Genomic DNA, 27,496 nt, shown 5'->3' with positions numbered 1-27,496 from the left:
GCTGAAGTCCCACTCCATGAGTGATTTTACTGTAGTTTAAAACATTAATTCTAGATTTGAAGCTTTCGTGACTGCAAGGATTCATACTCTTAGGTTTTTTCGGTAAAGTCACGTAGGTAAACTTGTATTTAAGGGCTGGTTTTTTCTAATTTTCCTCACTTGATGCAGTAATTTTAGCTGTGACGGTCCCACCTGATGACGGAGACTTGTGTTGCCTCCGAAACGTCGTGATTTATTATTTTATTTTATTTCCATTATTAACTTTTAATTTTATTTTTTACCTACGTGACTTTACCGAAAAAACCTAAGAGTTTAAAACATTGCCACGCGGACTTGCAAATGCGCTGTGTGCGTGATAAGCTCTTGTGTCAATCCACTTGCTGTTTAAGGTGGGCTTCACCACACCGTGCGTGTCTTGGGAGTTATTTGACCCTAACTTCACCACGCTGTTGTTCAAGATTTTCCCGATGTTTATATATTTTTTTGGATACATTTGTTAAAAAAAAAATACTACTCGACCACGGCAGGACTCGAACCTGCAATCTTCTGATTCGAAGTCAGACGCCTTATCCATTAGGCCACGCGGCCCCCACGGGTTATTGGGCTTAACTTCTAACACATAGTGTTGGGAGTCGAGATCTACTTCTGTGTCAGGAAATATATTTTACTTTTATTAATTTAACATTTTTACCTACGTGACTTTACCGAAAAAACCCAAGAATATGAAATATAGGCTGCGATCGTCTTCATTGGCTGCCCTCAACCAGAGGTGGAAATTCCTCATCCCCATGCCGGGGGCCATTAAAGCTGAAGGACGACCACTGTTGACTTCAAAAAAAGTGGTAGTGAATTTATTCACCATTGCGGGATGATGGGCAAAGTCAACCTCTGACTCGAATTGCATTCGCCTACGAAGGAGTCTTGAGACTCGCTTGAGACTTAGCTTGTTTAATATGGCTAATCGTTTCGCTATTCCAATGCACCACACACAGAGCTCAGGATTGAGCCTGGATAATGGCATTGGATAGGGTGAGCACTCTACATATATAGGCGGTGTGAAATGCAGTACTACGCTGTTGGCAGCAGAGTGCCGTCAAGCTAATTTTATTGGACTGTACCGCCTACGCTCCTCATCTTTAACGCGCACTGACCAGCGTGGTATAAAGCGCGCTCAGTCTCGCTCGCACCACCGACACGGCGTGGAAAGTGGCCCCTTTGTGCGAATATTCACAGCCTGCAATAAAAAAAATAGCCGGCGCGATTTTAGACGAACCGTGCATTCGTATGCATTTAAAGGAAACCAACCATATGGAGTTTTAAAAACATCATCGAGCCCAGGGGTCGTAAATCTGCAGCTCTTGAGCCGCATGCGGCTCTTTAAAAGACTGCTTCGTGATGTCATGTATGAAGGACCACCGTTTCGTGTTCGCCACGTGCAATTGCGGCTCTAGAAATATAGCATGTTATTACTTTTACGAATTGGAAAAAATGATCGCTCGAATTGTTATGTTGTTTGCCGACCCCTCTTCTCGCCGATTGACATCTTGTGTAAAATAAAATAACAAATAAAATAAAATTACGACCACGGCAGGATTCGAACCTGCAATCTTCTGATCCGAAGTCAGACGCCTTATCCATTAGGCCACGCGGCCTCACCGGTTATAAAGGAGCCTTTGAGTCTTCAGAGCCAACACAGTGATGGCAGTCTTTGTGTCTCTCGGTTCAAACGGGCAACAGAGCGGCGATCATCTTCATTGGCTTGCCCTAAGCCCGCGATTTAATAGGGAAAAAAAAACTTTATTGTTAATAATATTGGTCGCGAAAGCCTACGTGTTAAACTCCACATTCCTACGATAAGGGACAATTCCATAAACAGGACCAGAGCATGCTGACTTCACACAAAGTGGGTACTGATTTTATTGACCCGTGCGTGGATGATTGGCTGAGTCCACACCCGGCTCCAGGTTTGAGCTCGCGCCCTTCCAACTGCGCGAGTCGGGCGCAAATAACAACAGTGCCAGTCGCAGGTTGGACCATCGTCATCATTAACCGTGATATATCCACTGCTCGATGTAGTCCACCCAAAAACATTCGCCATCTCTCACGGCCCGGCGATGCAACGCTCCAACACGCAGCTGCACACGAGTCGATCTTATCGCTCCAGAACCTTCTCAGATGTCAACCACAACGCCACCGCTCCCCTAACCACAACGCCACCGCTCCTCTAACCACAACGCTACCGCTCCCCTAACCACGCCACCGCTCGCCTAACCACAACGCCACCGCTCCTCTAACCACAACGCCACCGCTCGCCTAACCACAACGCCACCGCTCCTCTAACCACAACGCCACCGCTCCCCTAACCACAACGCCACCACTCCTCTAACCACAACGCCACCGCTCCCCTAACCACAACGCCACCACTCCTCTAACCACAACGCCACCGCTCCCCTAACCACAACGCCACCACTCCTCTAACCACAACGCCACCGCTCCCCTAACCACAACGCCACCACTCCTCTAACCACAACGCCACTACTGCTCTAACCATTGCGCCACCGCTCCTCTAACCACAACGCCACCGCTCCCCTAACCACAACGCCACTACTGCTCTAACCATTGCACCACCGTTCAACCTCAATCCGACAACGTCAATCAACTCACGTTGCATTGCGGATTCGATATTCGATTCGCCTACGCCGCACGCAGATCGATTCCGATTCGTTTAAATTATCCTGCGGTATTACGCGGACTCGGGACGTGCACAGCAATGTTCGCTCGTCACGTTCAATTTGAACGATGGTTCATTTCGCCGCCCTCCGTTGGGTTGAATCGTGCCGACAATTGTCCAACATTGCACAGAGCGGGACACCATCGATTCCGTTCTGAATTGTGCATCGATTGCTGGGAAGCACGCGCTGACGTCCGCGAACACGTGAGTGCCCGCATGCTCATTGTGCGTTAAGTAAAATAGGCAATAACGGCGTGAGTTCCCTTTAATATCTGACGCAATTGGCTTAATCGACGACTAAACACCTCTAAATGTGTGGTAATTAAATTAATTTGTACACGTTTTTTTATCCGGCGTGCGAAATAAAAAAAAACGTCGACCCATATTGTAAAGAAAAGTCAGCCGTCTACAATAGGTTCGCTGTTGACGCGCGCCCGCTTCGTGTAACGAGTTTGATGGTTCAATTTTTGACGGGCTTATTCGGAGCCGAGAGGTTCCTCAAGCCTAAGTGTGGCGCGAAAAAAATAGCCTCAGCTTTCTGCGCGTGTGATGTGCCGTATTTCTGTGCTCTTCCTCTTCGAGACATTTGCTCAAAATTCCATTTTCATATTGCTGCGTTGACACACACTCGTCACTAAACGCAATGTGGATGGTAGATATGTCCAGGAGCTAAATGACATTGTCGAGGTCTGCTGCTAGCCACGCGAAGGATTTTGGAGCGGTTTGTCGCCGAGGCACGGAAGGAGGAACGCCAGCATTCGAGAAGAAATACTAAATTACAATACATTCCTGCGGAGGGAGTTGGTAGGAACGTTGGGTTGCTCGGTCAATGGCCAGGGTCAACGGCCAGGGCGTGGTGTATTCCGCAAATATGGCCGACTGTGAGGGCGGGCACAAGCCGGCGTGAGTAGGTTAAACATTGAGTTTTATAAGGGCACCACGGGGTGACCAGCCCCTCCCCACCCAGCCCCTCCCCACCCTCCCCACCCAGCCCCTCCCCACCCTCCCCACCCAACCCCTCCCCACCCAGCCCCTCCCCACCCTTCCCTCTCCACCCAGCCCCACCCCTCCCATTTTTGGATGCACGACGGACGGACACACACAATAATCCCCTGTGGGCTGGTGTAACCAGGGGGTCTCTACCAGTAAAAAATAACTTTCACTATTCAGAAAAGCAAGTGCCATTTGGGCATGACACATCCTTTAAGCGGTGAGATTGACCAACAACATGGGTCATTGGGATGCGATTTATTGCAGGAGAACGAAAAAACTAAAACAATTTGAATGCGTTTCATTCATAAAACAAAAGTCGAAGTCGACCGCGGCAGGATTCGAACCTGCAATCTTCTGATCCGAAGTCAGACGCCTTATCCATTAGGCCACGCGGCCTCCGTGCTTTGAACTGCATCATCCTACGAATGAGTCTTTAGACTCGCCTGAGGCATTGCTTGTTCAATACCGGTCATTGTTTAGCTATTCCAATGCACCGCACACAGTACTCAGGATTGAGCTTGGCTAATCGTTTTTTGGATGGGTGACCGCTCTATTTGTCTACAGCGATTATCACGGACAGAAACCTGTAGTTTAGACGCATTATTATTTGTGACATGGAGAGAATTGACACTGGTCCCCTGGCTACCTATCGTGTTTTTACACGCTTCAATTTAACTCACTGTCTGTTGTTGTCGTATGCTCAAATCTTGTAACTCAATTTCAACCCACTTCCCAATTTGTTATCGACTGCAAGCTTGGTATACTCATGTCATACTGATGACAATACTATATTCTATCATAAAAAAAGTATTTTTAAGAATGCATTTATGTACGTTATGTTTCGGCTTGGGTCTAATTGTCAACGCTCAACTGACGTTGGCTGTAAATCACCACGGCCCCTTACGTTATGGCAAGCTTCGGGGCCACTTTCTGGAGTTCTGCCATTACGAGTAGGGTACATTTCATTAAAGCGTGTTTAAAAAAAAGTATTTGTTAATATTACTTATTTGTATTGTAACGTCCTGACGTTGTCCCCTAGTGGAGATCTATGAAAAATATATTTAAATCTCATCGGATTCCTCGAGTATAAATAAATGTTGTGATTCTGAAAAAAAAAACTGATTCTGTTACTTTGACGGTTAAGTGAGTGCGAACAAAAATCCGTCATCTTTTGTTTCATCTCCACGATCCTCACCCAGTAATTCCCAATTGGAGATTCATAAGTGTAACACGTGGGCTTTCGCGACCAATATTATTCAAAATAAGGTTGTTTTTTGGGGGTTAGACCGCGAGCTTAGGGCAAGCCAATAAAGATGATCGCCGCTCTGTTGCCCGTTTGAACTGTCATACACAATGACTTCGATCATCCAGCTTATCAAGTGGGGCCGCGTGGCCTAATGGATAAGGCGTCTGACTTCGGATCAGAAGATTGCAGGTTCGAATCCTGCCGTCGTCGAAGTTTTTTAAAATGTTTTCTTTACTATTTTTATTTTACCAGCTCAGGCCCACTGAGCTATGATGCTCTTTTTCAGAAGCGACCTGACCACAAATGAAATCTCATCGAAGTGGCTTATCACGTGCACATTTATAGCAGCCACATGCTCTAAACGCGTGTTTCTAAATTTGGAGGGAAAAACGGGAGGACCCGGATAAAAATCCACGCAATCACGGGGATAACATTCAGACTCAGCAGGCGTCTGGGTCGGGATCGAATCCACAAACTCCTGTATACCAGGCGAGGTAATTAACATCTCATCAACCGACGAGATTTGTTTTTTTAACTACGTAAGTTCGGCTTTTTAAATGCAAATTAAGGAAAGCTTTATATTCTTGGGGTCTTTCGGTAAAGTCATGTAAATAGGCTCAAAGAAAATAACCAAAACCTACGTTTCGATCCCAACACAAGCGTTCGTCATCTTCCTGATGACGAACGACCTATCTACGTGACTTTACCGAAAGACCCCAAACAATATGAATTCCTGCAGCCACGAAAGCTTTAAGTCAACGAAAGGTTTGTCCAAAATCGCGCCGGCTGGATCATTGCATACTATTAGGTTATTTCGGTAAAGTCACGTAGGTAAAAAAAAATAGTAATAAATGAAACTCAATTAAATAATAATAAATGAAACTCAATTAAATCACGACGTTTCGGAGGCAACACAAGTCTCCGTCTTCAGGTGGAACCATCACAGCACAATTTGTGACGGGCCACTGGCGTCCCCTAGTGGCCTTTGATGGGGCCACTTACGTGCAGCCCCTGACAATACACAACTTGTGGCACACACCCCCGCCATCCATAATAGAGGTTTTTGTTGGGTTAGATCGCGTAAATACATAAATGTGTCGTTTAACCCGCCACCACCCGACACAGCCAACTAGTAAGGGCTGTCACGTAAACAGAACGTGCCAATTCATAACAAAATAATATATTAATATATTTTAGTAGGGAAAAGTTGAGATATTTTATTATTTATTTATTGTTTCAACTAATAAAAATAAAACAGAATAAAATAATATATAAATATGTTTTTGTATGTTTACATTTTATTATTTCCCTTCTACGTGACTTTATAAAAGAATATAAAAATATATTTAATTATTTTTCTTTTTATTACTTTATTATTTCCATTCTACGTGACTTTACCGAAAGAACCAAGAAAACGGAGTGCTTTGTTTGAAACCCTTTCAGATGGTCTCCTCCAGAGAGGACCCTTTCCTGTGCGTAGTGTCACAAATCATATCACGCTCACAAATTTTATACCAAAAAATTAAAATTTTATTTACCAACAGAACAAAACTGTACATTTAAAAAAAATAACCGATAAAAAACATGATAGAAAATACTTTACATAAAATAACATTACAATTGTATCGATAATAAACAAGCAGATGTTTTGTACAGATTTGTTTTTAAAGATAAAACTATTTGTTGAATCAGAATCAGAATGTTCATTTAGACTGGAGGGATCCAATGAGCATTGAAGCTCTGTTTTTGCACAGTTGTCCAGCAAGCTACAATTTCACATTTCAGTATGCTTGACCAGGCAAGAGACCGTTGAGACCCATCATCTCTTGTTCACTGACAGCCTTTATTGAACCAGGTGAACGTTCAATTGAGATGCATTGGTCTCTTGCGTTTGACGTCCTGATTCCGACCAGACCAGAGGCCATAACTATTCGTCTTTGCTGCTCCACGTCCTTTGTTACTGGTAGGAACCTTCTGGTTACACCAGCCCACAGGGGATTATTGTGTCCGTCGTGCAGGGAAGGGCTGGGTGGGGAGGGAGAGGCTGGGTGGGGAGGGTGGGGAGGGGCTGGGTGGGGAGGGGCTGGGTGGGGAGGGTGGAGAGGGGCTGGGTGGGGAGGGTGGGGTCGGGCCGGGTGGGGAGGGGCTGGTCACCCCGTGGTGCCCTTATAAAACTCAACGTTTTACCTACTCACGCCGGCTTGTGCCCGCCCTCACAGTCGGGCATATTTGCGGAATACACCACGCCGCCGTTGACTCTGGCCATTGACCGAGCAACCCAACGTTACTACTAGCTCCCTCCGCAGGAATGTAACCAGGCATGAGCTCGAGATTTGAAGCTTTCGTGACTGCAAGGATTCATACTCTTAGGTTTTTTTTCGGTAAAGTCACGTAGGTAAAAAATAAAATTTAAATTAATACAATTAATAAAATTAATAAAAGTAAAATAAAAATCACTTCTATTAATTTTAATTTTATTTTTTACCTACGTGACTTACCGGAAAAAAACCCGAAGAGTTGGCATGAGCTCGCCAATATTATCTTGTCGGCCTTTATTTCACCATGCGAAAGTCTAATGCGAATCATGATCTCCTTGTAATTTGCATCCCTTTATTATTTAAACCAGACAAGGACCCGTCACGATGCGTTAACCTCCTGCGATTGACTCCCTTTATTCACTAAGGCGGGTGAGAGCTCGTTGCGATTCATAATTAATTTTAGTTCACGTCCTTTAACTGAACACCGTCTACGCCGGTTGTCAGAGGCGGTTGCGTGGGCAACTCTGTGTTGTGGGCAGCAGAGGGCGGTGCAGCAAAACCGTTGTTGTGATAACGTCTTGACTGAAAGCTTTCGTGACTGCAGGAATTCATATTGTTTGGGTATTTCGGTAAAGTCATGTAGATAGGTTAAAATAAAATATTATTAAATAATAATAAAATAATAACAACAAATAATAATATTATATTATTATTTAATAATAATATTTTTTTGTCATTTTCTTTGAACCTATCTACGTGACTTTACCGAAAGACCCAAATAATGCGTTGTTGTAATGTACTGTATTTGAATGGGGCCACGTCTATTTCCCCCCCACCCCGCCTTCGCTAACCTGCACTGACAAGCGAGGTCAAATACCCCCCCCCCCCCCCCCACCGTGACCCACGTGGTGGGGGAAGGCCCTCATCCAGCATGGCGAGGCTGTGCGTGGTAGAACACGAGCATCGGCTCAACATTGACCCTGACCACAATCTTGACCGTGATCTTGACCCCTCTGACATCATCGTGACCTTCAATCAGACCTTGACCCTGATTGGCGACGCACCTACACGCTGACTCTGACTCAGCCATGACCTTGACCCCTCAAATCTCCACCAATCCCCACCAACCAAAACCAGTCACGGCATTGACCCGACCCCTCCCGACCTTGAGAGAGCCGAGACATCGGCCCGAACCTCGACTCTTTGACGGCAAAACCCTGACCCCAAAACCCTTTAGCCCGACCTCGACCCAGCCGCACGAGCCTGGCCCTGACCCCGCGTGCCTCGGGGTGCCCGCGCCGCCCTCAGGGCGGGGGCGATTATGCGGATGAGCCGAGTCTGCAGGGAGTCTCCCTCGGGGCCCAGCGCCGTCGAGAAGAGGAGGGCCTCCCCGTTCACCAGGGCCCGGACCCGTGCAATCCTCGTGCGCGACTCCAGCCACACCTAGAGCGGAGGGGGGGGGTACGATGGGATGGGGGGCGGAGGAAATGGGGGGGGGGGGGTGTTGACAAGTGGTGGCGTTGGAGGAGGGGGTGGTTTTATGAATGTAATTATTGATGCGTTCACATGCAGATCATTCAATTTCGAGTGCCTCGACACGGAGGCGTTGGGTCTCTGTGTCTGTGTTGTCTCTCTCTCTGTGTCTCTGTGTTGTCTCCCTCTACTTGTGCGTCTGTCTGTGTGTCTCCGTTGTCTGTGTTTTGTCTCTCTCTCAAATTTAGCAATCTTTGGAAGAACGTAATCAACCAGCTAAGGTGCTGACTGTTGTGTTAGCCGACTCCCTGTGTTGTATTGCATTGCATGTCTAAGTTCACTAGGTTTCATCTTCTTGGTTCTTTCGGTAAAGTCACGTAGAATGGAAATAATAAAATAATAAAAATAATAAAACACGAAAGCTTTAAATCGAAATAAAATTCACTAGGTTTGTTTTCTACCTGATGACGATTGCTTGTGTTCTAAAAACACAGATTCTGTTTCTAGCAATCCGCGGGGTTCGTGTGGGGGCCGGTGGGGCGGGCGAGGGCCTCACGTGCGTGAACTCCATGAGCAGCTTCTCCTCGGGGACCCTGAGGACCCATCTCCAGGAGTCGGTCTCCCGAGAGAGGGCTTCCTCGGCCGCTCGGAGCCCGGGACAGGAGGACGCAGGCGGCAGGAACGGCGGACCCGGGGCCAGCCGGAGGGCTTCATCCACCTGCTGTTGCTCGTGGTGGGATTGATGCACCTGTTGCATTTGATTCGTTTGTTGGGTGTCATTTAGATCCTGGCTGGATCTATTCAGCTGTTGGTAGGGTCGATTCGGTTGTTGGGTTTCACTTAGAAGGTGTCGGGATTGATCGAGCAGTTGGGACCGATTACTTATGTGAGATTGATCCAGTTGCCGATGTGTTTCATTGAGCTGATGCTGGGATTGATTCAACCGTTTAGTGTGATCCAGCTGCTGGTGATATCCATTCAGCTCCGCGTGGGATTGAGTCACTTGTTCGGTTCGATCTAACTCCGGGTGGGATAGGTACCCCTCGCGATGGGACTGATTTAGCTGCTGATTGAGTTGTTCACTTTGATGTAGATCCTCATGGGATGGATCCGATAGATTTTGACTCGGCACCTGCTGAGTTTGATGCGGTTGAGGTTGGGTTAGATCCGGTTGTTGTAAATAATCTGGCTGATGCTGCTGCTGGAACTGATGCTGTTGTAGATGCAGTTCAGTTTGATTCAGTTGCTCGGACAGATCCAGTCCCTGGCTTTGGTTCTGTCTTTGCTTGGTTTGATCCAGCTGCTCGTGAGATTGATCATTTATCCACTGATGAGATTGATACAGCTGGGATTTATTGAGCGGAATAAGACCATTGAGAGTTGTGCTTTCGTTCAGCGGCTGCTGTGTCTGATTGAGGTCTTCTGTTTGATTCAAATGCTGCCATTGCACTTGATATGTATCCTGGGATGGATTCACTTGAAGGGTTTGATTCTGCTGCGCTTGAACCTGATTCAGTTCGTCCTGGGTTTGATTGTGCTGCAGTTGAACCTGATTCAATTCTTCATGGGTTTGATTCTGCTGCACTTGAACCTGATTCAGTTCTTCCCGGGTTTGATTTTGCTGCACTTGAACCTGATTCAGTTCTTCCTGGGTTTGATTCTGCTGCAGTTGAATCTGATTCAGTTCGTCCTGGGTTTGAATCTGCTGCAGTTGAATCTGATTCAGTTCGTCCTGGGTTTGATTTTGCTGCAGTTGAATCTGATTCAGTTCATCCTGGGTTTGATTTTGCTGCAGTTGAATCTGATTTAGTTCGTCCTGGGTTTGATTCTGCTGCAGTTGAATCTGATTCAGTTCTTCCTGGGTTTGATTCTGCTGCAGTTGAATCTGATTCAGTTCTTCCTGGGTTTGATTTTGCTGCAGTTGAATCTGATTCAGTTCGTCCTGGGTTTGATTTTGCTGTAGTTGAATCTGATTCAGTTCGTCCTGGGTTTGATTTTGCTGCAGTTGAACCTGATTCATTTTTTCCTGGGTTTGATCCTGCTGCAGTTGAATCTGATTCAGTTCGTCCTGGGTTTGATTCTGCTGCAGTTGAATCTGATTAAGTTCGTCCTGGGTTTGATTCTGCTGCAGTTGAATCTGATTCAGTTCGTCCTGAGTTTGATTCTGCTGCAGTTGAATCTGATTCAGTTCGTCCTGGGTTTGATTCTGCTGCAGTTGAATCTGATTCAGTTCGTCCTGAGTTTGATTCTGCTGCAGTTGAATCTGATTCAGTTCGTCCTGGGTTTGATCCTGCTGCAGTTGAATCTGATTCAGTTCGTCATGAGTTTGATTCTGCTGCAGTTGAATCTGATTCAGTTGATGTCGTTGCTCGGTTAGATTCGGCTGCTTCTGGCTCTGATTCGTTTGCTGCTTCTGCCGAGTTTGATTCATTTGCTGCTGAAGCAGACTCGTTTGGTGCTGCTGCTGCTGCTGCAGTTGTTGCAGCTGATGTTGCAGTTGATGCTGCGCCTGTTGTTGATGTCGTGGTTGCTGTTGTTGTTGCTGCTCTAGCTGTAGGTGCTGCATGTGAATGAGGTCTGGTTGCTGTCGCCCTAGCATATGTTGTCTCCGATTCAGCGGTTCCAGAAGTTCAGTCACTTTAAATACCCGACGTCGCTGCTGTTCCTGCTGCTGCTGTTCTGGCTGCTGTGGCTGCTGTTGCTGTTCCGGTTGCTGTTCCAGTTGCTGCTGCTGTTCTTGCTGCTGTTGTTGTTCCTGCTGCTGCCGCTGCTCTTGCTGTTCAGGTTGCTGTTCCAGTTGCTGCTGCTGTCCCTGTGGCTGCTGTTGCTGCTGTTGTTGCTGCTGCTGATTCTGTTCCTGCTGCACCTGTTGTTCTGGTTGCTGCTGTCGCACTCCCCGCTGCGGCTGCTGCTGTCGTTGCCACTTCTCATCCTCCTGTTGCTCCCACTGCTGTATCTGCTGCAGTTCTTCCCACTCCTGCTGTTCCTGTTGCTGCTGCTGTAGTGGGTGGGAGATGGGGGCACTCAGAGGCCCCGGGAAGCCCCCGTGTCTCCTCCTCAGCTCCGACTCCCGACCCAGTGATCGCACCAGGCCCCCCAATACATCCCGCAACTCTGTGGAAAAAGAATGAGCACGCACGCAGGCACGAGCGTCAGCGCACGTGCGCCACCTACACACACGTGAACGCACGTGGACACTTCCACACACGTCAACGCATGCGCACGTGAGCCAGTGTGTATGCAGGCGTGGTGTGCACTTGCAAGCCATCGCATGTGAATGAATTGAATGCTCGTATCACTGAAGCCTTGAAGCTGGGTGAGCCTAGGCCCGGGTCCCACTCACCACACGCCCGCTTCTTCTTGGTGCAGGAGACGCGCGACGCACGCTGGCACACGTCGCCAGACGCCGGGGAACCCAGCAGAGGGGCCTGGACACCCCACACAGGACACACACACCGTCAGCATCATCATCAGCACCATCATCAGCACCATCAACACCGTTAGCATCATCAGCACCATCAGCATTCATCATCAGCACCATCACCATCAGCACCATCAGCGTCATCATCGACACCATCATCAGCACCATCATCAGGCCATCATCAGCACCATCAACAACCATTAGCACCATCAGCACCATCAGCATTCATCATCAGCACCATCAACAACCATTAGCATCATCAGCACCGTCAGCATCAGCACCATCATCAGCACCATCAACAACCATTAGCATCATCAACACCATCAGCATTCATCATCGGCACCATCATCACCATCAGCACCATCAGCAGCCATAAAATAACACAAGCCAGAACAAAGCATCGTTCTTCATCATCATGATTAAAACTTTGAGTTGCTGCAGCCTCGTCACCACCACCAAGTGGAAAGAACTCGTGGTTGGCCACCATCAATGGGGATCATCGTTGGTATCTTTCAGGGGTCTCTGGATCGCAGGGATCCCATCGCGGGGTTACCCTCAAGGTAACTGCGAGTGGCTGTCTCTCTGGGCCAGGTCTCTGGCTATGGGGGGTCCCCAGGGGGGCTGTGTGAGTTCTTCTGTCTGGGTTCGGGGTTCTCATCACGGGGGGTCCCCAGGGGGGCTGTGCGAGTGGTGGTCTCCTTTAGAGGTACCTGGGCCAGGTCTCCCGCTACGGGGGGAGGGGGTCCCCAGGGGGGCTGTGTGAGTTATTCTGTCTGGGTTCGGGGGTTCTCATCACGGGGGGTCCCCAGGGGGGCTGTGTGAGTATTTGTCTCCTTTAGAGGTACCTGGGCCAGGTCTCTCGCTACGGGGGGGGGGGGGGGGGGGTCCCCAGGGGGGCTGTGCGAGTTCTTCTGTCCGGGTTCGGGGGTTCTCACCGAGGGGGCCCCTGGGGGCGTCTGCGAGGGGCGGCAGGGCCGGGAGTAGAAGGAGCAGAGCTGCGAGTCTCTGTTCTCGCGCAGTGGCCCGGCCTCGACAGCGCGAAGTTGTCTCAGCTCCGCGCACGTCGGCTCCCGGCTCCCCGCGGGAACTGGGGCAGCAGCAGCAGCAGTAACATCAGGGTCAAAGGTCAATAGTTTTTGTGAATTTTACCCGATTTTCACGCGAAGCTCTCAAATGAGTCGGCGTTCACTGAAATCGATGGAGCGGAGTTCTCCGGACAAACGTTCCAATGTGCACGCGTGCAGGTGGGCCACTTAATCTGTAGACGTCGTGTCATTGTGCTAAGTCGACAAACTGAAGTGGTACAAGGAGTGAGAGACGCGTCGAAAAACAGCAAACCAAATTGAGTGTTCATCGTGGGAGTGGTCAATGGTGAGTGATTGACAGGCGAGCGGTAAGTGGCAGGTGATTGATGAGTGAGTGACAGGCGAGCGGTAAGTGGCAGGTGATTGATGAGTGATTGACAGGCGAGCGGTAAGTGGCAGGTGATTGTAGATTGGAAGTTTTCGTGACTGAAAAGATTCATACCCTTTGGTTTTTTCGGTTAAGTCACGTAGGTAAAAAAAGTTAAATGAAAAAACAACTAAATTAAATCACGACGTTTCGGAGGCAACACAAGCTTCCGTCTTCAGGTGGAACCGTCACAGCAAAATTACTGTATCAAGTGATACAGACGTAAGCTTGTGTTGCCTCCGAAACGTCGTGATTTAATTTAGTTGTTTTTTCATATTTGTTTTACCTACGTGGCTTTACCGAAAAAAACAAAGAGTATGACAGATAATCTTGGTTCTTTCGGTAAAGTCACGTAGAAGGGAAATAATAAAATAATATAAATATAAAACAATAAAAATTCTCACGACGTTTCGACTGCAACACAAGCAATCATCATCAGATGTGAAATCCACAGCAAAAAAAATATTTTTTTCAAATTTTCTTGCGGTGGATTTCACACCTGATGATGATTGCTTGTATTGCAGTCGAAAGGTCGTGAGAATTGGTATTGTTTAATATTTTTATTATTTTATTATTTCCCTTCGACGTGACTTTACCGAAAAAACCAACAATATGAATCCCTGCAGTCACGAAAATTTGAAATCAAAAGTATGAGAGATGATTGATGAGTGAGTGACAGGCGAGCGGCAAGTGACAGATGATTGATGAGTGAGTGACAGGCGAGCGGCGAGCGAGTGACAGGCGAGCGGTAAGTGGCAGGTGATTGCTGAGCGAGTGACAGGCGAGCGGTAAGTGGCAGGTGATTGATGAGTGAATGACAGGCGTGCAGGAGGAGCCTTACGTGCCATCTGCTGCCGGGCCCAGTGCGAGAAGCGAGGCACGCGCGCGTACACTCCGGGCTTCCCCACCTCGGCGCAGCCGTCCCCCCACGACACCACGCCCAGCAGCACCGGGGCGGCGGGGGCGGAGGGGGCCCGCGATGGGTTTGGGGGGGTGCACACCAGGGGCCCCCCAGAATCGCCCTGTCCCCCGACACACACGCGCGTGCGGAGAGTTTGCGTTGCACAAAGCCGGCGAGACGGAGCCTCTGCTGGACGTATGTGAAAAAGAGCTTGATGGCTCATCTGATTCTTCCAGTATAAATACATGTTCTGATTCTGGTACGATTCCGATTCTGCCTCGCGGTAAAAGGGCGCTGTTGTACTGCACGTCTACGCTCCCGCATCTTACTGCCTTCGCCTACCCGCATCGGCCGTCATGGTGAAGTATTACAGGGTGGCCAAAGTAACTCACCCCCCCACGATACGGACGGCATGGGGAGGCCCTCATCCAGCAGTGGATTCACAAAGTGTCGTCTGCGCAGTGGTTAGCGCGCTGCGCTACGAACCCGGCGACTCGAGTTCCATTCCCGCTTGCGACCAAAAACAGTGCCGCACCTCCGATTATCACGGTTGGCTACGTACGATGCGAAAGAAGTTCAACAAACATGCGAATATTTGACCCGGTGCTGGGCCTCCACTAGGTCGACTCAGCCTTAAATAGATACCCTGGTGCTGTGCATAAGCATCAGCAATGGGGGTGACAAAGTCGGCCGTCCACACCACCCCCTGCGTGTGCCATCACCCGGCCTTCGCAGGTGCTCTTTTTTTCAGTTTCATTTTGAGTTTCATTTATTTGGTATAGCCATGTGAGCCATTCGGCTCTTGAATCGGGTGCAACCGCAACAAACAAGAACATGAACAAGAAACCATCTTAAAGTGACTACGCGCAAACAGAAAAATCCAGGAAAAAAACAACAAAGTCTTCCAGAAAAAGCACCGTGTATCAGTGCTGTGTGCAAAAATCCCAGTGGGATGCAAGTCAAACAGCAACAACCAACATCACCTGCCGTCAACAGCCCGTCGAATGCCAACGGGGTTTAGTCGGCGTCTGCGTCGCGTGCGTTGCTGTGGCTGTGGCTGTTGCTGTGGCTGTGGCTGTTGCTGTGGCTGTTGCTGTGGCTGTGGCTGTTGCTGTGGCTCTGGCTTTGGCTGTGGCTGTTGCTGTTGCTGTGGCTGTTGCTGTGGCTGTGGCTGTTACTGTGGCTGTTGCTGTTGCTGTGGCTGTTGCTGTGGTTGTGGCTGTTGCTGTGGCTGTTGCTGTGGCTCTGGCTTTGGCTGTTGCTGTGGCTGTTGCTGTTGCTCTGGCTGTTGCTTTGGCTGTGGCTGTTGCTGTGGCTGTTGCTCTGGCTGTGGCTGTGGCTGTTGCTGTGGCTGTTGCTATGGCTGTTGCTGTGGCTGTGGCTCTGGCTGTGGCTGTGGCTGTTGCTGTGGCTGTGGCTCTGGCTGTGGCTGTGGCTGTGGCTGTTGCTCTGGCTGTGGCTGTGGCTGTTGCTCTGGCTGTGGCTGTGGCTCTGGCTGTGGCTGTGGCTGTGGCTGTTGCTCTGGCTGTGGCTGTGGCTCTGGCTGTGGCTGTGGCTGTTGCTCTGGCTGTTGCTGTGGCTGTTGCTCTGGCTCTGGCTGTGGCTGTGGCTCTGGCTGTGGCTGTGGCTATTGCTCTGGCTGTGGCTGTGGCTGTGGCTGTTGCTCTGGCTGTTGGTGTGGCTGTGGCTGTTGCTGTGGCTGTGGCTGTTGCTCTGGCTGTTGCTGTGGCTGTTGCTCTGGCTCTGGCTGTGGCTGTGGCTCTGGCTGTGGCTGTGGCTATTGCTCTGGCTGTGGCTGTGGTCGCCGTCGTTGCGTGCGCACCTGGCAAGTGTCGGCGGCGCCGTCCATGCGACCCGCGCACAGCATCCCCGCCGTGACGTGGGCCGGGCCCAGCGCAGAGCGGCACAGCGCCTGGGGCTGCAGGGGCAGCCGCGCGGCGAGCAGCACCCGGGAGCCGGGGCCGTCTGCGGGCAGCAGAGGGGGGCAGCAGCAGCGGCAGCGGGAGAGCACGTGGCACTTACAGATTGTACAGCGGTGATTGTGCTGCACGGACTAGGAGGCGATTGATTCTAGATTTGAAGCTTTCGTGACCGCAAGGATTCATATTCTTAGGGGTTTTTTCGGTAAAGTCACGTAGGTAAAAAATAAAAAATAAAATTAATAAAAGTAAAATAAAAATTTATTTCCCTCATTTAGGTGCAAATCAATTTATAACATTTTTGACATGCGTTTTTCTGGATTTTTTTTGTTGTCATTCTGTCTCTCACTGTTCAAATAAACCTACCATTAAAATTATAGACTGATAATTTCTTTGTCAGTGGGCAAACGTACACAATCAGCAGGGGATCAAATACTTTTTTCCCTCACTGTAGCTAAATAAATAATGATGTTTGTTGACTTCGTAATTTTTGTTGCAATATGTAAATACGGACTTAGACCCTTCCCTCCTATCAGCCTCAGGCCCCTCATAACTGCTTGTGCCCGCGCACGGGACGTAGCATTTCACAGCCCCTAACCCGCGCACCTTCCTGCAGGGTGCCCCATCCTGCGACGGTGCAGGGGGTGCCGGGCGGGAGCTGGAGGCTGCTGGGGGGCAGGGCGAGCGTGGAGACGTGGGCGCTGAGCGGTGCCGGCTGAGCCAGCTCCATGAGCGCCACATCGCAGTCGAAGGAGCGAGGGTCGTACTGGAGGACAAGGGCGCGCACGGACACCGGGTTTGCCGAAATCACTTTGTGATCCGAGACGGCGCTGGTAATTCGAATGAGATTAAATATAAATTTTAATTCGTAGCCATCGAACAAAGACGGCCACTGCATCGCGCGCTTTCAGGTGCGCTTCTGCGGCCGTCTGGAACGCTCTTCCTTACGATATTAGGAAGCCACTGGAGTTATGCACTATTAAATCATTGAGATTGAAAACTAATTTCTTTGCAACTGTTTTTTGTGTTTAGTTTGTTGCCCTTCCCCAGCACCTCAGATTAGCACGGTTGGCTACGTACGGAGCGAAAGAAGTTCAACATACATACAAACGAAATTGCGATCAGGATATTAAGCATTTATGGAATAAATACAATTCATGGAGCAGTGAATGGCTTTTAAGATGCAGTAGTGTTATATGTGTGACAGACTCCACCAGTCTGTTATAATCATAAAGCTACGAGCTACACACAATGGAGTCCATCCAAGCGTCGTGGTGTCACCACCGCCGCGTTTCAGTTTCATGTATTAGGTATAGCCCTGTGAGCCATGCGGCTCTTGAATCGGGTGCAACCGCAACAAACAAAAAACAAAAACATGAAACAAAAACATGAACAAAAAAACATCTCAAAGTCACTATGTGACTATGTGCAAACAGAAAATCCGGGAAAAGACAGCAAAATATTCCACAAAAATCACCGTACACCAACGCTGTGTGCAAAAATCCCAGTGAGATGCAAGTCAAACAACAACAACAACCACAATACAACTTAGATTAAGTCCATCAGTCTAACTCCGTACTACAACAAACAAACATGGCCAAAACAAAAAACTTTTCGAAATCACCAAAATAAAGCCATAAAAGCAATGTAACAGTGATCATAGGAATGACGGCGGCTGTCGTTGTTGTTGTGTGTGAGGCTTACGTGCGGGTGGATGATGATGCGGTTGATAGCGATGGTCGACTCGAAGGGATCGACCTCCACCAGGTCATGTTCTCCCAGCACGGCCGCCCAGTCGTCCTCACGTTTGCTCCTGGGACAATCGACGCGGGAGGTTACGGAGGTCAACGCTTGTCGAGCCAGAGGTCACGGGCCCCACGATCCCTAGCAGCCAGCACATTCCGGGAAGCTCAACCAAGACACGTGCACAGCTTTCAGAACTCTCTATCCACCCAACCCCATTCGTGGCCACTCACGTCACAGCCGAGGTATGCTAGAGTGAGACCCCAGGTGAGACGCCACGTGAGTGCCCAGATGAGGGCGAGCCAGTGGCGTAGCTAGGATATTTTGCGCCCGGGGACGAACTATAAAATTGGCGCCCCCCCCCCCCCCCCCCGTTTAATCACATACCAAAATGTAATTACATGACATGTAGGCTGTGTGTGGCGGGATATATAAACTTTTAGGTTGAGGTGTAGATTTGTGCAGTAGTTTCAGGCTGCCGCGCCCGCCGCAATAAGTTATAATGTGACGTTGTAAGCCTCATTTTGGCGCCCCTTTACCTTGGCGCCCAGGGACATATGTACCCCCCTGCCCCCCCCCCCCCCTAGCTACGCCTCTGGGGCGAGCCCGGGTGGAGATAGAACGAGCCGAGCCCATCCCACAGGTGAGACAACCCAGACAAGTGACTTATCCCCGGCGAGCGATCCCAGCTAAAGCGTGGAGCGGTGCCTGGACTGGCGCCCACCTGTGGAAGCAGTGCGCTGCCGTGAGCGCCCACCTGCGTGCCACCAGCACGGCGCCGCACGCGTGCGCCCCGCGGAGACGTGCCGACACGAGCCACGGGAACGCGCCACGGGGGGGCTCCGTGCCCCCCACGATCCGGGGCACCCCGACACCGCGCTGCCTCGTGCCCCTCCCCACTGTGCCCAGCGCCGGCCCGGCCGGTGTTGCCCGCCGCGCGCCTCGAGACGGGGTCGGCGTGGCGACGTCGCCACCACCGGCGTCGGTTGCTTCGTCGCTTGCGACGGCCAGATCTGAAAGGTCAAGAGGTCAACAGTTTCTACTGGCCTTTTAAAACGAGCGGAAATCCCACGTTCCTGCGGCGGGAGGCAACACTTTGGATACTTTAGAATGGCTGTTGGCTTCTAACAAACGCGGTGCTTATTTGTTATCGGTGACCCTGACACCTGCTGTATATTTGGAGTTTGCACTTTTCTCCCTTTCTTCTCGTGGTCACGTGGATTTTTTTCCGGGGCCTCCAGTTTTTCTCTTCACATTTACAATCAACATCACGCGTTTAGAGTATTCGGCTGCGATAAATGTCCACGTGATAAGCCACTTCGTCGAGCAATCATGATGTGTGAGAGCCAGGTCGCTTCTGAAATATAGCTATTGAGAGCTCAGTGGGTCTTATTTGGTAACACAAAAAAAAATTCGGGGGCTTGGATTGACTCCCGACCCGGGAATAGAACTCAATTGTCTACGTACGGCGCGAAAGAAGTTCAACAAACATGTTGTACACACAACTGTGAGTCGACCGAGTCGCGTACCGCACGCGCGCCTCCTCGCGTCGCAGCGCTCCCGCACGAGGTCGCGGCACGTGGACTCCGAGAGCCGGGCCGCCTCGCACAGGCGCACGAAGCGCGCACAGCCACGCGAGGACGACTCCGTGGGGGCCAGGGGTCCCTGCACGGAGCCCGAGGTCTCTGGGCCAGAAGTCTCGGGGGGTTCGTCCCCCGAGCTCATCGTCTTCGAGGTCAGAGACGCCGTCTCTGACTCCGTGCTCTGTCCTCTGGGACCCAGGGTCGCCTCCTCCTCCTCTTCCTCCTTCTCCGCTGCCGCTGCCATCTCTGAGCAGCTTGGCTCTGCCCCTGTGAGACCAGCTGCTGTTGGGAGGGGGGGGAGGGGAGAGACAAACACGGGTGGGCACATAGGTCACGGAGAGGACTGGTGGTTGTGGGTGGTAATGGTGATTATGATGATGTTGGTGGTTGTAAAATGTGGAAATGTGTGATTTATTTCTTTTGGTGGCGATGGTGATAATGACGTTGATGGAGGACAGCGTGATGATCATGAAAGCAGAGTTGTGTTAATGGTAGTGGTTGTAATCATGATGGTGCTGATGATATTCATTATGAGGATGTTCGGGACAATCATTAATTACCATGGGACCTTTTTTGCCAGTATCAAAATTTGAAAGAAATAATCAGTTTTTTGGCAGAAGGAATAACGCCTATTCTTATTTTAATAATAATAATAATCAATGAATGAATGACCATTGTCATTCTCCTGTTGTCAAGAGCGGGGAATAGCTTTAATGATGACTCTGTTCCCGATTATGCCGATGCTACTACTGATGACGATGGCGGTGCCGATGATGATGATGATTCTCCTGCTGCTGCTGCTGAAAACGGCACCTGCGCCGTAGCAGATGAGCAGCTCTCGATTGCGCCTCGCGGTGGAGACGCTGAGCGCGGAGAGCGCGAACTCGCGCGAGGCGCGGAGCAGTGCAGAGCCGCGCTCCGAGAGCACTGCGAACACAACACCGAGCACCCATCGTCAACATCACCGGCACCACTAATATGCCAACATCGTTAACATCACCGGCACCACTAATATACCAACATCGCTAACATCACCGGCACCACTAATATACCAACATCGTCAACATCACCGGCACCACTAATATACCAACATCGCTAACATCACCGGCACCACTAATATACCAACATCGTCAACATCACCGCACCACTAATATACCAACATTGTTAACATCACCGGCACCACTAATATACCAACATCGTCAACATCACCGGCAGAAGAACACCATCACTCGATCACCATATAATTTCACCACTATCATAGGCAGAACATCAACATCATCCGTCATCATTTTCCTGAACATCATCGTGAGAACATCGTTACCACGACCATCGTCATTACAGTCACAATCAGCAGCAGCGTCTACGAGTGGATTGACCAACGGGTTGAACGCGTGCGTGCACACGTTCACATCAGACATGTTCAATCCACTGCTGGATGAAGCCTCCCCCGCCCCGATGCCATCGCCACCTCTTAACGATGTTCATGCGACGACAGATTCCATCGCTCCATCTCCTGAGCGACTGACATATTATTCTTTGGTTCTTTCGGTAAAGTCACGTATAAAGATAAAATAATAAATTAAATAATTGCATACGACGTTTCGATTGCAACACAAGCAATCATCATCAGGCATAAATGAAATAGCAACAAAAAATCTAACCAGAAAACTATAGACAGACATATAAGCAGACATATATCACCAAGATACATAGAAAGAGTAACACAGGTACAGAGAGGGAGATCGTCTCTGTGGGGTGGCCTTAAATAGACAGAGGGGGGCGGGGGCAGAGAGAGGGAGGGGTTAGAGAAAAAAATTACATGTCAATGAGTACGAAGAGACGCGTAGTAAAGTACACGTGACTTTACCGAAAGAACCAAAGAATAATTCCTGCAAGTCACGAAAGCTCCAAAATTAAGATCGACTGACATATTCCTTAAGTAACGTTACTGATCAGCCCTTGCTGGACATGCGTGAAAAAAAGAGCTTCATTGCTCATCGGATTCCTCCCAGTGTAAGTACATGACAGTACCCACAATCACATTCAGATAATTAAGTAGACGTCCTCTTATTCTTGGTTCTTTCGGTAAAGTCACGTAGAAGAGAAATAATAAAATAATATTAATATAAAACAATACAAATTATCACGACGTTTCGACTGCAACACAAGCAATCATCATCAGGTGTTGCAGTCGAAACGTCGTGAGAACTTTAATTGTTTTATATTAATATTATTTTATTATTTTCCTTCTACGTGACTTTACCGAAAGAACCAAGAATATGAATCCCTGCAGTCACGAAAGCTAAGCTTTAAATCAAGATTTAAACGTCCTCTGTCAATGGGATGCCGCTGTAAACTGTGGGGAGCATTCGAAAGCACGTGGAGGGGGGTTGGGGGGTGATGGGGGAAAACCGCTGCGGCCGTACGAGACGACCCCCAGCGGACAGGCAGACCGAGACCCCCACCGACCCCCCCCCCCCGCTGCCCGGCGTCTCTCACCGTCCAGGGCGCTGGGTGGGAGCGCCAGGAGGGGGGCGGCGGAGCGAGGCGGAGCCGCGGTTGGGAGCGCGAAGGAGAGTGCAGAAGAGAGGCTGCACACGAGCAGCGGCAGCAGCAGCAGCAGCAACATCCTCGCCCTGCACAGCCTTTAACGGACTGGTGGGTGCTGAGTGCTGTGAGCGAGCGCCGATGATGACCGGCACGGCCAGAACAACGCCCGGCCGCTTTTGTCTCCCCAGTGGCGATGTTTTTACACACCTCACCAAGTGCTTATTTGAGGCTAAGTCCACCTAGGGGAGGGCCCAGGACCGATTTAGACAATCGCCACTGGGTGTTGGTGGCCGTGGGCGGGAGTCGAACTCGGCTCGCTGGGTTCGTAGCGCAGCGTAGCGATAATCGCTACACAATCGTCACTTGGACAACCTCTCACTCACACACATTCCCCCCCCCCTCTCTCCAAGATAAATACTCAAGCGTGGTCCTCCTGATGATAATCTGTCCCCCATCTCCCGTCATGGCAATGTGGAATTTCCCACCGCTGGCTCAGAAGAGGTATCACTGAGGTTGTTCGTTTGATTTGGCCAATTTATAATTCCACACGCGAGGGGGGGGGGGCTGTAGAAATAACGTTTTGAGACTCATATTCCTGATTCTTTCGGTAAAATCACGTAGAAGGGAACTAATAAAATAATAAAAATATTTAATTCTCACGACGTTTCGACAGCAACACAAGCAATCGTCATCAGGTGTGAAATCCACAGCAAATTTTCTTGCTGATTTTCTTGCTGTGGATTTCACACCTGATGATGATTGCTTGTGTTGCAGTCGAAACGTCGTGAGAATTAAATATTTTATTATTTTATTATTTCCCTTATACGTGACTTTACCAAAAAAAACAATAATATGAATCCCTGCAGTCATGAAAGCTTTAAATCAAAGTTTCGAGACTCGTCGAGATTTGCCTGGAGTTACATCAAGTAACGCGCCACGCGTACGCAGCAGACATCCGAGTCGGTTACGGTGTTGGCAAGAAGATTTCACTTGCCACTGACGTTAGCAGCGGCCACGGAATCGAACTGAGGAGTTCAGGTTCATAGCGCAGTGCGTACGTAAATCAATGCGCCACGGCTCCCCAATCAACGAATGAAATAACAGCACAGCATTTTTTTTAAACGATGATGGGGGCGTTTGTTGTGCCAGTCACTGATGACCCGGATAACACCACCACCGTCATCATCATCATAATTTTCAACTCGTCACACGCCAGAGCCCGTTTTAAGCACTGAAACCCCGGGTTTGACCCCAGGATTGTAATCGGTGCCCCCACTCGGTGCCTCTGACCCGGTGCTATCTTCCCGGAGACGATTTTGACCTTTCACCCAACGTCCCCTTTGAACTCATCTTCTTGGTTCTTTCGGTAAAGTCACGTAGAAGGGACACGTCGTGAGAATTATTTTATTATGTTTTATGTTTATTATTTTATTATTTCCCTTCTACGTGACTTTACCGAAAGAACCAAGAACACGAATCCCTGCAGTCACAAAAGCTTTAAATCGAAATAAAATCCCCCTTGAAGTTCCATCACCCCAGACTGCGCTACCCTGATTCCCAACACCGCCCCTCTCCCCTCCCTATCTCCCCCTGTCTCTCTCCTTCTCTTTGTTTAATGGGCCTTTGAAGTTGCGTTTCACTCTAATTGGTCTTGGCTCTCTCTCTCTCGAAAACGGACACGCACTTACGGGTAATTGCGTTGCGACGAAATTAAGGGTTGAACCATGCAGCAGTATAGGCGCCTCTGACTCCGAGCAAGGATGAGGGTTGGGGATGATGCGCGGGTGATATTTAATGGTATTTTAAGGGGTCAGCGTTCATTCTTGTCTCGGGGGTTAAGATGTTGGTTCAGGGTTAATGATAGAGCAGGTGTTAGGTTTAGGTATTGGGTTAGTGATAGTGTGGAGTTATGGTTATCAATGATAAGGAGAGGGTTTGGATGGGGGTAAGGTTAAGGATAGTGGTGTACGTTTGGGGATAAAGGCATGGTTAGGGATAGTGATAGAGCAATGCGTATAGGGTAATGTGTCATGAGCAGAGTCAGGATTGAGCATAGGGTTTGGGTTAAAGTTACAGTTACTATCCGCACAAAGTGCTCATTAGCCTCCATGCTCATTTCAACACGTTCATATCCCGAGACAACATTGGTCTTCGTATGGAAAAACTTTCCCCGCGATAGATATGTGGAAGTTGCCACCTACTGGCTCAGGCCAGCAAGAGGCTTAAGTCTAAGACTCGCTCCATTGCAAGAATTAGTTGTATTAATCATTTTCATAATCATGGTCCATCCACTGCTAGTTGAAGGCCTTTCTAAATTAAGTCCAGCAAAGTAACAACAACAACAATAATCCACCAAGAACTTGCACATGAGCAGCTTGCAGTGCATACCTGTCAACCCCTTATCAGCGCCCTACCTTATTACAGACCAATTCAAACCCTATTAGTCACCCCGTGCCCCTTATACATCTCAACCTTCATCCTACAAAGTCCCATCGCAAGTAGAGAAACACAAACAAATACACAAACACAATGTTACCCTATTGAAACGGTTGTACGCCGTATAGACCTAAAAACTCAATTTCCCCGTACAAGAATACTGGTTAACCGTATGGATTGACAGCTGTGGCATCGCTCCATCTCCTCGGTGGCCGGCACACAGTCCTAGCCTCAAGCGCCGAACACGATCTACAAAACTCCAGCAGCCCACGTACCTCCGATTAGCAGGGTTGGCAGCGTACGGATCAGAATAAGTTCAACTTAAATTTCGATTTAAAGCTTTCGTGACTGCAGGTATTCATCTTCTTGGTTCTTTCGGTAAAGTCACGTAGAAGGGAAATAATAAAATAATATTATTTTGGTATTTATTTCATTTTATTATTTCCCTTCTACGTGACTTTACCGAAAGAACCAAGAAGTTCAACTTACGTACGGCAATAACGGCCACCACTTTCCTCAACCGAGCATCACCCTTCCAGAAACGCCCAGAACTTTCAGTTGGCAGCGGTGCGCGAGCACAGACGGCCACAAAACCCAACGCATTCGTCAATACCACCGTGGCCTTTTAAATAATATAAATGTACATGACCGTCCGCTTCGTTATCTCTCAGCTATGACCAAGGTGAGTTGCTTGACACGTCACCTATTAAGGTGTGTTTCCCCCTTTTTGAAGGCCACGGTGTAAATTGACGCATGCGCTGAGTTCTAAGTTCAATGTAAAATCGTCTGGTCGGCATCGGGCTAGAGGCGGGCACGATTTGTTTACCAAACTGAAAACAAACAAGAGTTGACGTCATGTCCTAATTGGCGACTTATCGAATTCCGGAAACTCTGCGGAACTAAAGCGCCCCGTGAAATCCTGACCGCCTGCCAGAGACGAACGTGACTGCAGATGTCACAAATAACAACAACAACAGCATCAGCAGCGGTAGCTCAAGGCGGAACACATTCATTAGTGAATTAATTATGATAGCAAAGATAAATATTCCCCGTACAGCTTTTAACAGACTGTTGGGGCGCATGCTGCTAGGGAAGGCCGCCCCTGTCTCCATTGGGATGAGAGCTAGAGAGAGAGGCTGGGTACAAAAGCAGTGTTACTACATTCATTTTATAGTCTACCAAACACGCAAATAGTTGTAAAGATTTACAATAATTCGACGATAAAATCGAATTTCGCTCACCGTGCTCATTCGAAAATTAGAATTCTAACTCTAGTCCGAGTCGATCACTGGTGGTAGATCGACGTCAGTTTAACTCTGCACTACAGTGAGGATGGACACGTGGATCGCATGAAATACACACGTTAGATACACCACATCGATTTGTTGTGAAGGGTGGGCTCAGGAAGTAGAGATCGCTCGCTGAAGGGATGACGGCTCAAGTGGTCGACACTTAACAGCTGAGTGGCATCCACAGAACCGAAACGCGGCCGAGATCACGTCCCCCGCTGGGAGATGGAACGATGAAATGGGACTGCGTTGCACGAACTCGATATGATGATGATGCTGATGATGGATAATTGCATCGCATGCTCGGTTTGGCGGGGGATGCTTTTGTCCAGCCACAGTTAATAATGCTGATGATAAGATGGTCACTGCATCGCGCACTTTGAAATGCGCTTCTGCGGCCGTCTGGAACGCTCTTCCTTGCGACATTCGAAAGCCACTGGAGCTATGCACTATTAAATCACCAAGATTGAAAACTCATTGCTTTAGAACTGCTGTTTGTGTCCGGCTCGTTGTCCTCCCCCCGCACCTCCGATTAGCACGGTTGGCTACGAACGGCGCAAAAAAAGTTCGACATATGTACATAGCCGAGACGAGCAGCCGGTTTTCAAAGATGAACAGCACGTGGAGAGGAGTAGATGGAAAGAGATGAGTGAGTGAGTGATGGTGATGTCTTTACCTCTTAGCGCTGGAGGCGATTCGCGAATGAAGCACCGCTCAGATCGACGGGTGCTTTACATGCTCGTCTAGAGGCGGGGGGTTGAAGATCGGTAAGTGCTGGTCTGGCCAAATTGGGGGGGTGGGGAGAAGCTATTGGGAGGGGAGGAGAAAAGATGAGCGGTGGGGGCGACCCACATCATCATTATCATCATCGCCACCACCACCGTCACCACCTCCTCCCCATCTCAGCAGCTCTTTTGATTTTCCAGCCAAAGAGTTTTACGCGACAACAAAGCGACTGCTCGTGCATGCACTGCCAGTGTGGCAGCGTGCGTGCGTGCGTCTGTGCGTGTGTCGGTGTGTGTTTGTGCGTGTGTCGGTGTGTTTGTGCGTCTGTGTGTGTGTGGGGAGCGGTAGTGTAGCGGTTAGCGCGCTGCGCTACGAACCTGGCGACCCGGGTTCGATATCCGCTCACGGCCAACACCGGTGGCGATTATTTGAACCGGTCCTGGACCTCCCCTAGGTTGACTCAGCCTAAAATGAGTAGCGGTGTGTAAACATCGCTACTAGGGAGACAAAGGCGGCCGGGCGTGGTGTTGGCCACCCACTCCCTCGTGTGCCGTACCGGCCTTCATAGGTGCTCGCTAACAGCACTTGCCCCAACAGTCTGTTAAGGCTACACGGGGGATCTTTGTCTTATCTTTGTCTTTGTGCCAGCGTGACGGTAGTTGAGCGGTGAGCGCGCTGCGCTACGAACCTAGCGACCCGAGTTCGATTCCCGCTCACGGCCAACGTCAGTGACGACTATCTGAATCGATCCTCGGCCTTCCCTAGGTCGACTCAG

At 49.3% G+C, this 27,496-nt stretch overlaps 1 protein-coding gene and 4 non-coding genes across 5 annotated transcripts; 1 reads left to right on the top strand and 4 right to left on the bottom strand.

The window, feature by feature from the left end:
- Positions 1-515: 515 nt before the first annotated feature.
- TRNAR-UCG (transfer RNA arginine (anticodon UCG)) lies at positions 516-588 on the bottom strand. Its single transcript has one exon. It is a non-coding gene; the product is annotated as a tRNA-Arg (tRNA).
- Positions 589-1,579: 991 nt separating this feature from the next.
- TRNAR-UCG (transfer RNA arginine (anticodon UCG)) lies at positions 1,580-1,652 on the bottom strand. Its single transcript has one exon. It is a non-coding gene; the product is annotated as a tRNA-Arg (tRNA).
- A 2,395-nt stretch (positions 1,653-4,047) lies between these two features.
- On the bottom strand, positions 4,048-4,120 carry TRNAR-UCG (transfer RNA arginine (anticodon UCG)). The gene has a single exon. It is a non-coding gene; the product is annotated as a tRNA-Arg (tRNA).
- A 987-nt stretch (positions 4,121-5,107) lies between these two features.
- On the top strand, positions 5,108-5,180 carry TRNAR-UCG (transfer RNA arginine (anticodon UCG)). The gene has a single exon. It is a non-coding gene; the product is annotated as a tRNA-Arg (tRNA).
- A 2,983-nt stretch (positions 5,181-8,163) lies between these two features.
- On the bottom strand, positions 8,164-22,349 carry LOC133341856 (putative uncharacterized protein DDB_G0271606). Its single transcript, XM_061550650.1, has 12 exons — positions 22,220-22,349; positions 20,534-20,647; positions 19,667-20,002; positions 18,862-19,150; positions 18,099-18,207; positions 17,001-17,160; positions 16,298-16,440; positions 14,416-14,596; positions 13,058-13,209; positions 12,045-12,129; positions 9,258-11,815; positions 8,164-8,671 (listed from the first exon to the last, which is right to left on the bottom strand). The coding sequence occupies exons 1-12, from the start codon at positions 22,347-22,349 to the stop codon at positions 8,462-8,464; spliced, it is 4,467 nt and encodes a 1,488-aa protein (XP_061406634.1). The 3' UTR covers positions 8,164-8,461.
- Positions 22,350-27,496: the final 5,147 nt, after the last annotated feature.

Source organism: Lethenteron reissneri, chromosome 2, assembly GCF_015708825.2.
Source record: "Lethenteron reissneri isolate LAM-NWPU_2019-01 chromosome 2, ASM1570882v1, whole genome shotgun sequence".
Taxonomy (NCBI): Eukaryota; Metazoa; Chordata; class Hyperoartia; order Petromyzontiformes; family Petromyzontidae; genus Lethenteron; species Lethenteron reissneri.
Note: the sequence above shows the minus strand (reverse complement) of the source record. Positions and strands in the feature narration are given on the sequence as shown.

Bases quoted from the DNA above. Each gene is read 5' to 3' on its own strand.
- LOC133341856 (XM_061550650.1), bottom strand. From the start codon at position 22,349: ATGTTGCTGCTGCTGCTGCTGCCGCTGCTCGTGTGCAGCCTCTCTTCT. The intron at 14,597-16,297 runs GTGCGCACGCAA...GTCGGGGGACAG, and splicing joins GCGCCGCCGACACTTGCCAG to GGCGATTCTGGGGGGCCCCT. The intron at 12,130-13,057 runs GTGAGAACCCCC...TGGGGTGTCCAG, and splicing joins CGCCCCCAGGGGCCCCCTCG to GCCCCTCTGCTGGGTTCCCC.